The sequence below is a fragment of the Thunnus maccoyii genome, chromosome 2, assembly GCF_910596095.1.
Source record: "Thunnus maccoyii chromosome 2, fThuMac1.1, whole genome shotgun sequence".
In the NCBI taxonomy this organism is placed as follows: Eukaryota; Metazoa; Chordata; class Actinopteri; order Scombriformes; family Scombridae; genus Thunnus; species Thunnus maccoyii.
Window position 1 is genome coordinate 29,253,312 of NC_056534.1, and position 9,089 is coordinate 29,262,400.

General features: G+C 38.6%; 2 protein-coding genes across 5 annotated transcripts; one reads left to right on the plus strand and one right to left on the minus strand.

Moving 5' to 3' along the window:
- Nucleotides 1-269: 269 nt before the first annotated feature.
- Nucleotides 270-2,994, plus strand: syce2 (synaptonemal complex central element protein 2). 4 transcript variants are annotated; one of them, XM_042393609.1, is made up of 5 exons: nucleotides 270-524; nucleotides 866-983; nucleotides 2,071-2,150; nucleotides 2,279-2,393; nucleotides 2,486-2,994. In XM_042393609.1, the coding sequence occupies exons 2-5, from the start codon at nucleotides 909-911 to the stop codon at nucleotides 2,684-2,686; spliced, it is 471 nt and encodes a 156-aa protein (XP_042249543.1). In that variant the 5' UTR covers nucleotides 270-524; nucleotides 866-908; the 3' UTR covers nucleotides 2,687-2,994. The 4 variants fall into 4 exon arrangements, with proteins under 4 accessions (XP_042249543.1, XP_042249551.1, XP_042249534.1 ...); XM_042393617.1 differs by having other exon boundaries at nucleotides 879-983; XM_042393600.1 differs by lacking the exon at nucleotides 270-524 and adding an exon at nucleotides 727-771 and having other exon boundaries at nucleotides 879-983.
- A 134-nt stretch (nucleotides 2,995-3,128) lies between these two features.
- LOC121884653 (glutaryl-CoA dehydrogenase, mitochondrial-like) lies at nucleotides 3,129-8,340 on the minus strand. The gene is made up of 12 exons (XM_042393588.1): nucleotides 8,233-8,340; nucleotides 7,609-7,715; nucleotides 7,308-7,340; nucleotides 7,030-7,170; nucleotides 6,643-6,705; nucleotides 6,257-6,427; nucleotides 6,019-6,148; nucleotides 5,411-5,627; nucleotides 5,167-5,270; nucleotides 4,293-4,418; nucleotides 4,040-4,200; nucleotides 3,129-3,700 (listed from the first exon to the last, which is right to left on the minus strand). Exons 2-12 carry the CDS (start codon nucleotides 7,706-7,708, stop codon nucleotides 3,627-3,629), a joined length of 1,320 nt encoding a protein of 439 aa, XP_042249522.1. The 5' UTR covers nucleotides 7,709-7,715; nucleotides 8,233-8,340; the 3' UTR covers nucleotides 3,129-3,626.
- Between the last annotated feature and the right edge of the window lie 749 nt (nucleotides 8,341-9,089).

The window sequence follows — 9,089 nt, forward strand, 5'->3', positions numbered from 1 at the left end:
CCATTTCATTCTATGATTCATTCTCATTTCATCTTCCTCCTATTACTGTTTTTCAGTTCATGAATTAGCTTGAAAATGACTGAACAACGCCATCTACAGGCATTATGCCACTAAGTCATTATCATGAGATACTAAGTCATTATTTTAAGATAGTAAGTCATTATTATGAGATACTAAGTCATTATTTTGAAATACTAAGTCATTATAATGACTTACAGGATCTTTATTTTTTTATCAAAGTGGCGGAAATGGGCTTCCATACATATTGAACACTTTATTTTACTGGCAAGATAAAACACAAAAAACAGTTACAATTGATTATTTTGTTTTGTTTTCCGTGTTAGCATTCTAGCTAACATGATAAATGCTGTTTAATCTTTGTTAACACCGATTTAGAAAGACCAAAGACCCTGCAGAAACACCAATAAATTAAAAAAACAAACAAAAAAAAAAAAACATAAAAAGGAAACCACTTAGCTAACCGTTAGGTAAGGGAGTTGCTAGCAGGATACAACACTCAGCCAGTAAGTATAAAGATAAATTCACTTATATTGTTGCTCTTAACCAGCAGTACTAGCTTAATGATATAAGTTATTATGTATGTTTCTGTAGATACCATAAAGCACTTGTTTGGGAACATGCTGCTTACTTTTTTTTTTTTTGCAAGTACAACGCCAAGGCTAACATTTTATAGCTAGAGAGGGTTAGCTAAAGCTAAAGGTGTCTGTAATTAGCTGTAAGATGGATTTATCACCTGGCCATTTCCTCATGGTATATTAGCTATACCTAGAAACAGTAACTTCTGTTTGAAGACACTTAAATCGTTTTTTAGTAAAATTATTTGTATATTTCTACATTTCTCCAGTTGTCACCCTCAGATTCAGTTCTCCAGAGTCAAACAGACCAGAATGGACTTGTTCTTTGAAAGCCTCCCCTCAACCTCCCAGTCCTCTCCTGAGAACGGCCATGAAGACTCACAAATGGTAACATGTAATCAAGGAAACTTCCTAGAGTCCCAAAGATGTTTTTTTTTTTTTTTAAACTGTGCAGGCACAGTGTATAAAACAGGTTGTATTTCAGGGCAGATGTCATGAATCCTTTTAATTAGTTGAGGACAAACAGAGTGACAGCAGCATATGTTGATACTCACTGTGCAAAAAAAAAAGGCTCATAAACATGAACATGAGCATAGCAATGTTATCAATATGTTATTCCCACAATAAACAGTGGACCAATCCATTTATGGTTAAGCAAAGTTCTGTTATTGACACAAATCTGTTCTGGTCAGGGAGGCCAATTTATGTGATTTACTGTGTTATACATCTGGTAAGTTTATAAGATGTTACAAAGTTATATTTATTTCTCCTTAAGAATTTGAAAGTCTCTGCACACCTGAATATGTGACAGGTTCATTGGAGAAAAGCACAACTTGAATAAAAATGAGAAAACCTCCTGCTCAGTCTTGCTTACTGCTGGAATATTTATTAGGTTACGACATTTCTGTCTGTCCGAGCCTCATGAGGTATATAGAACGAAATATCCAAAAATAAATATTCATAAATATTCCAGCAGTAAGCGAGACAGTGTGCAGGAGTTTTTCTCATTTTATTCAAGAGGTCATATTTTAGATTTTTGAAGAGTTGCGTAAAAGATCTGATGTAATCTACAAAAGGGAAAACTTCAGCTTTCATTAGGGGGCCAAATGTTTTTTTTGTTGAAAGGCCAGATTTGGCCCACAGGCCACTATTTGCCTACCACTGGACTAGAATAACTTCTGTAGTTGATCAACAGTAAATGAATAAAAGGATGAGTAAATGGAAAAATTGACCTGATCAAAAAACACATATATATAAAGCACTGATATAATTGATTGTGTGCCGTGTTAGTGATGCTTAAACAGTATAACTTGTTCCCACAAGGTCATCACTAGATAAAAAACAATCTTATGGGGACTTTTGGGGGCTTTGTAAAATCATATTTGTACAATAGATGTTTACAGTCTGCCTTTGTGCAACTGGTGGTAATGGAAAACTTTATATCAGTGTCTTTCATTGTGCTTGGCAAGTACAGACAGAAGACACAGACCATGATTCATCAAGAGGGACTTCCTTAAGTGTGAGCATGACTGAGATTCAGGAGCAGCACACCAGGTATATCATCACCTGTACAGTCCCGTCCTTCCTGATGTCATAGTTAATGTAGTAGCTGTGTAATCCTGAGCAGGACTGTCTACTTGTCCCAGGATGAACATGACTATACCTACTTGTATCTGTTGCAGCTCCAGCATAGATGATGTCAGCAGAAGAGTGCAGGAGCTGGTCGAAAAGATTAACGACAGCCGTACCAGTGACCAGAGAGTGATGGACAGCTTTCAGGAGAAGTTAGTGGAGAAGGTATCCTCTTGTTTTAGCTCCTTCTTGTTCATTTTTTTATATGTTTGTAGTGTTGTAAGTTGCAACAAAAAGGTTTTTTCGTCCTCCCTGAGGTGAAAGAGATATGCCAGCAGATGAAGGAGCACATGTACACAGTCTATGAAGAGAACAGTAATGAGATGCAGGTGAAGCTGCAGGAGTTGACGGAGGTGCTGGAGAACTGCACTAAGCTCAACAATGAGCTCCTGGAAGCCAATCAAGCGCTGGCCAGTCTCAGAGAGGGCCTGGCCATTAGTCAGACATCAGATCCCTGACAAACTAGCTAATGTTTTGTCTGCTATTTTATTCTGTGTTCAGACCAGTTGAATTTGTCTGTCCACATGTTTAGAGTGGGTAAGATTACTCCTTTTGTTTCCTGTTCTTCTTCCTGTTTTTCCAGGAATACACTGTTGACTGCGTCTTTGTTTCCATAACAGTAGTCCAGGCTACAGCTCATGTTTGCAGTAAAAGAATGCAAAAACAAAAGTTGAAGCCATGTTTATTCAGTGTTCTTTTGAAGTATCTGTTGCTTCAGTAAATACTACTAAAATGAACACAATAAACTGAAATATTTGGCTCTTAAGTGTTAGATTTGTTACAAGTTATTATGCCTCATTGTGTCTTTAGTGCTTGTATTTCACCATAACTTAGGTGTGTCAGCACCAGTATGTGATTTCTCACAGTAACTGACATAACTAGATAACAATGAAAAAGGACAATAGTTGAGAATTTTATTTGGGCACAGTTCAGCACTACAGGATCTGCACATAGAGCATCTCCACTACACTCACTCATATCTTCCCACTCATTCAAAGCTACTTATTTACATATTAAATTATCACAAAACCAAAACATAATTCATAATGCAACAACTTTTACATGCTAAATGCCTAATAAATGCCTGAAGAATATTTCTGACATTTTAATGTACAAATATCATATCTCAGTTGGACCCAATGTTTTGTTAGATTGACCTTAAATGTTTACCAGAGATGACAAACATCAGTGGTTTAAAACCACATACAGTAGATGTGATGAGGTATATTAGATTTATTCCATCAGGCAAAACACCTCATACAAAGATGATTAAGTGCACCTTAAAGTGCAACACATAATAATCCCCAACAGGGTCATGTGTCTCAGAGGGTAGATGTTAGCAAAGTACTATACGTTCCAAGTCAAGTCCTTTTTGTAGGGGAAGACAGCTGAAGACCTTCACTTCCCAACAGTGAAAGACTGCAGTCCAGTGATGGCTCTGCCCAGGATCAAGGCGTGAATATCATGAGTTCCTGTTAAAAAAACAAGAACAAAAAAACGTGCATGTTTAGTTTTTTGCATAAAAAATACAATAGAAAAATTGGAATAGTTCTTTATTATTTACTAAAACCATATGCTTTCTTTGATTTGGACTATTAATGGATAGATTATGTTTTTAAAGAAATCTCTTAATCATTGTGTCAACCTGTAATAATCTGTGCACTGCTGCCCTCTGGTGGTGGATGTACATTACTGCAGTTAATGTTTGAAACTCTTCACTAAATTAGTCAACTCTTGGTACCAATCTACCTCCTAGTAAATGATATAGGTATAGATGTTACTATTAGCTGTATCCACTGACGTGTTCTTACCCTCGTATGTATTGACGGCCTCCAGATTCATGACGTGACGGATGATGTGGTACTCATCTGCGATGCCGTTCCCTCCCAGCATGTCTCTGGCCTGTCTTGCAATGTCCAAAGCCTTTCCACAGCTATTCCTCTTCAGCATGGATATCATCTCTGGAGCCACTCTATTATGATGAGAGGAGGCACATTAAAGGTCTTTTTAGCAGAAGAGAGAAGGAGTCAAAGAGAAATCTAAAGACATCAAAAGACAACTTACTTCTTCTCATCAATAAGTCTTCCCAGGGTCAGACATGACTGCAGCCCAATCGTGATCTCTGTCAGCATGTCCGCCATCTTCTTCTGCATCAGCTGGTTCCTGGCCAGTGGCACCCCAAACTGGATTCTGATTGGAGGACAGAAACTGTTAGAACTGAAACTAGGTGAGGCTCTCTACGTGTACACTATGGCAGTGTTACCACTTTTTTTCACAGGATTTAGATTTTGTCTGGTATGAGGGGTTTCTGAAGAGTTCACCAAAGTCAATTTAAGACTTTTTAAGACCTTTTAAAATACCACATAGAATACAGTTTAATACCTTTTTCACAGTCATACCAGTCAAAGAATATCAGAAAACCAGTCAGTACTTCCCAGTTGTATGTCACAATAATAATCTAATATAACAATTTATATGACCTGGACCCAGATAAGATGCAGAAAATTGGTGCATTAACCAGTTCAAAAATAATTTGTGTTGATTTACATTTTTACTAAAATTGAAATATGCCTATTTTGAGTCAATGAGCTTTCTAGTTGCTGTAGCTAGCAACAGTGCTGGCAAAGGGTGTGATGGGACTGACTGAAACTGCATTAAAAAAGCATTGAACAGCCTCCTGCATGCACAGCTGCACCACTCACTTGTAGCTTATAGATGTATGACGTCTCCTGACAGCCCTCAACCACATTGAAAAAGGTTATAACTAACTAATGTTATTGTCTATGGCAAGAAAAACAAATAGTCAAGACCTTTGTTAATGAAATTTAAGACTTTTTAATACCTTCTAAGACTTTGCAGGACCCGTAAATACCCTGGGTGAGTCCTGTGATTTTAACTTTAGTGAACACATACTATGGACAAAAAGAATATCATGTACCTGTCCAGGGTATACTGTCTGGCTGCATGGAAGCAGAATTCAGCAGCTCCCAGAGCTCCCCAGGCAATGCCGTACCGGGCGTTGTTAAGACAGCCAAAGGGACCCTGGTCACAAAAGTTGATGACAAAAGAAATACAATAAATTAAAACACAGTAATATATGGGTTCTTTTAATGAATAAAATAAATATAGACTCCGTTTGGCTTTGATGGAGGTGAAGTTGATCTGGGAGAGCAGCTACTTACAGCCAGGCCAGAGACGTTGGGCAGCAGGTTCTCCTGGGGAACTTCCACTTCATCCATCAGGATCATGCCAGTGGCGGATGCCCTCAGGGAAAACTTGCCCTCTATCTTGGGGGTGGCGAAACCCTTCATTCCACGCTCCAAGATGAAACCCCGCACCCTGCCATCTTCACACTTGGCCCACACCACTGCAATGTCTGCCACGGGGGAATTTGTGATCCTAGGAGATGAAAGAGAGAGTAAAATGAAAACATCGGTTGATAAGAGGAATCCACAGTGCGTTCAGGTATTTCATCTTGACAAAGTTTCCAGGGTTCTGTTTTTACTAATCTAATAGACAAACACCAACGAGTCAAATGGTTAGTTGAGAGTTTATTGTACTGTATTTTCTTGCTGTAGAATAAAATTATTTTTTCCTTTTTTATGTTTTCCTGAGTCAAATATTATACGGACAAGTTAAATCAGGCACACCACTGAACATCATCTAAAGCAGCATCATCTAACAGTGAAAATCCCAGACTTCACTTCCACATCTGTATATTTGTCTCACTCTACGTTAATGGACAGCTTTTGAAAAATGGACAGCTCCATGTATGTGTCTGTCTACTTACCAGGTCTTGGCTCCACTGATAGAGAAGGTACCACTGGATGGGTTGTACTTGGCCTTGGTCTCCATACTGCTGGGATCACTGCCGTGGTTCGGCTCTGTCAGACCAAAGCAGCCCAGGATTTCTCCACGAGCTGCAAAGAAAACCATAATGACACACACCACATAGATTAGAATAAAGGATCATGATCATGCTTTGTCATTGAAATATCATGTCCAGCTGCAGAAAACGTCGCCCTCACCAAGCCTGGGCAGGTACTTCTCCTTCTGGGCCTCTGTGCCATAAGCATTGATAGGGTGCATGACCAGTGAAGACTGGACACTCATGACAGACCGATACCCGCTGTCCACTCTCTCGACCTCTCTGGCAATCAAACCGTATGCCACATAACTGGTGCCTGCACAGCCGTAACCTGCACGGTAAACAGAAACAGTGTAAATATCTGCAAGTAACCCTAACCAGTAAGAAGTCCTGACATGACAAAAAAGCATGTAGTATTTTCAGGAAGCTGGCAGAAAAAAAAGACATTAGGACATATAGAAAACACATGTAAAGGCACAGCATTGCATGAATTAGGATGGAACTGTAACTTGAAAACATGATAATGTTGATTTTGTCTTTGTTTACCTTTGATAGTTGGGCCTAAAACGCCCAACTCTCCCATCTCGGAGACAATCTCACGGTGGAAATCTGTAGCACAGTGCATGTCAGGGAAAAAGAAATCGACAGTCAAATATTTACCAAAGAATAAACAGCTCTTCTATTTTTTAATAGTTTCAACTCATGGAGCGAGTAAAGAGGAAAAACCTGAAAATGAATAATTCTGTGCTATGGTGATTGCTTTAATGTAGATCATAGGAGATTTAATATATATATAAAAAACAGTGGACTTTACTATATGTAAATCACAAAAAGTTTCTTTATGTTATTATAACTTAGCAGAAGTTTGTCCATATAGTCTGACCCATATGTAATATGTCTGTATGCTCTGATTATGATGTGTGTTTTGCTCACGTTCATGTCTATTGGCCATGAGGATGCGGGGCATGAGCTTTTCCTGGCAGTAGTCGCGGAAGGAGTCTCTGATCATGATCTCCTCCTCTGTCAGCTGACCCTCCAGATCCAGAGCGTCCCGCCAGTTGAATAGCACCTTGGCTGAGGGTCAAAACATATATATATATATATATACGCACACACATACACGTACAGTAGTTATGTCACGGTCACATGTTGTAACAGAACATGTGAGGAACCTGGGCAGACCAGGTTGCACTCGTTGAAATTTTACTTACGTGCTTTTGCGGGTTTTTTGACTTCTTCAGCATCTAAAGGAAAAAAAATAAAAGTATGAATTACACATCATCTTACACAAATTTAAACAACTTAATTCTGTTTTCACCTCCTGTGTACAGACAGTGTTTCCTAAATCCAAAGACTTGTGTATTTTCCCACACTGTCACTCACCCTAATCTTTAGATCGGCATTTCTTTCTATACAGATAATTAAATACTACTACTACTACTACTACTACTAATAATAATAATAATAATAATAATAATAATAATAATAATAATAATATAATTTAAATTCTACCTTTGTGGGCTGCTGCAGCTGTGCCCTGGGCTCTGGACGCAGTGACGGCCACACATTTTTGGGTGTTGGAGAGCAGACGAGTGAAACTTCTGAGAGCCATGTGTTTACTGAACATAAGAGGGAAAGAAGAATAAATATATATTACAGTTCTAATATTTTTAGTATCTATGAACACAGTGTGAGCATATTTCACTGTTAATGAGAACTTGTTTAACAAGAAGCCTGTGAGAGTCAGACAAGTTGATCAAAACATAATAAACAATACAATATCCTGAATTACTTATAGTATTTTTCAGCAGGCTTGCAAACAAAACAGTTTTTGGTTATGTAAATGACTTAAAACTACATTATTATCACTCTATGTAGGGCTAAGTGTAAGGGTTTGGGTATTGATGTGACACTGGGTTAGAATAATATTTTTAGTTTTCTTTGAAAGAAAAACTGTATCCTATCTGTAATATTTGAACATATTTTTAGAACAAATCCCCATGATGTCCTCTTCAGAGCCATTTCAAGCACTGCATGCCAATAACTTAACATAACGCTGTTCATGTAAGAACAACAATGTAAGATTAGTGACTTTTTTTCAGCAAACCTCGTCCTAGACGTCCAGATGTACTGTACCTTTTCTCTTCTCGATGGGTTTATCTGCTGATCCGATGAGTTTTCGCCTGTGATCTGAGCGATAAAAGTTGCTTAAGTAATATCTCGCCCGGTGAAACGTCACAGGGATACGTAACGTCATGTTTGGTAGCCCTCATCCACCATGACAGATGAGGCAAGAGACTGGAGCAATGCGCGGCTCAGAGTTGTGCAACACGTGGACGTTATGCAACTAATTTTAAACTGCAGGTTTTAGCGGTTAAAAAACAAAACAAAAAGGGAGTTTTGTCTGTTGGGAATTTAAACAAATCGGTTCTGTGCCCTGTGTGTCACAATATTTCAAGTTACTGTCGGTTATGAATCAGAGTATCATCACATTTCCACACTCAACATGGTGTCCCGGTGCTGCTGTGTGTCCGGGGTGTGAGGAGGGTGTCGGCCCACGTCCCGTTACATCATTGGCTGGTAAAATAAGGAGACATGTACAGGCTGTCTGAGTGTCTGTATGCAACTTTTGTAAGTGACACTACAGCTGACAGAGGACCCAGCTGACAACAGGGATACACTGTGCGACAGCCAAGGACAATAATATTATCATAATGTGTGGGGAGTGGGGGGTTGAGGGGGGTTAAGGGGGTACCCTTAATGTGCTGGTATTGTGAGGGAAATGTTATGTAGGCAATAAAGAAAAAGCAAGGAAACCCTAAGACATTTAGTCGATAAAAAATATGACAAATGCCCAACAAAAGCTATTAGAGACCAAATGTTTTAAAACTGATTAGTCTCTATTGTTTAGTCTAGCAATCAGCCTAATAACCTGATGATATTTTACAATGTAACTAGTCTTTGTTGTTTTTACCAGATAAAAGATAAACCAA

Bases quoted from the DNA above. Each gene is read 5' to 3' on its own strand.
- syce2 (XM_042393600.1), top strand. From the start codon at position 742: ATGGATTTATCACCTGGCCATTTCCTCATG. The intron at 772-878 runs GTATATTAGCTA...TGTCACCCTCAG, and splicing joins CACCTGGCCATTTCCTCATG to ATTCAGTTCTCCAGAGTCAA. The intron at 2,151-2,278 runs GTATATCATCAC...TATCTGTTGCAG, and splicing joins ATTCAGGAGCAGCACACCAG to CTCCAGCATAGATGATGTCA.
- LOC121884653 (XM_042393588.1), bottom strand. From the start codon at position 7,708: ATGGCTCTCAGAAGTTTCACTCGTCTGCTCTCCAACACCCAAAAATGT. The intron at 5,628-6,018 runs GTAAGTAGACAG...TTCATCTCCTAG, and splicing joins ATCAGTGGAGCCAAGACCTG to GATCACAAATTCCCCCGTGG. The intron at 4,419-5,166 runs GTACATGATATT...TCCTCCAATCAG, and splicing joins AGACAGTATACCCTGGACAG to AATCCAGTTTGGGGTGCCAC.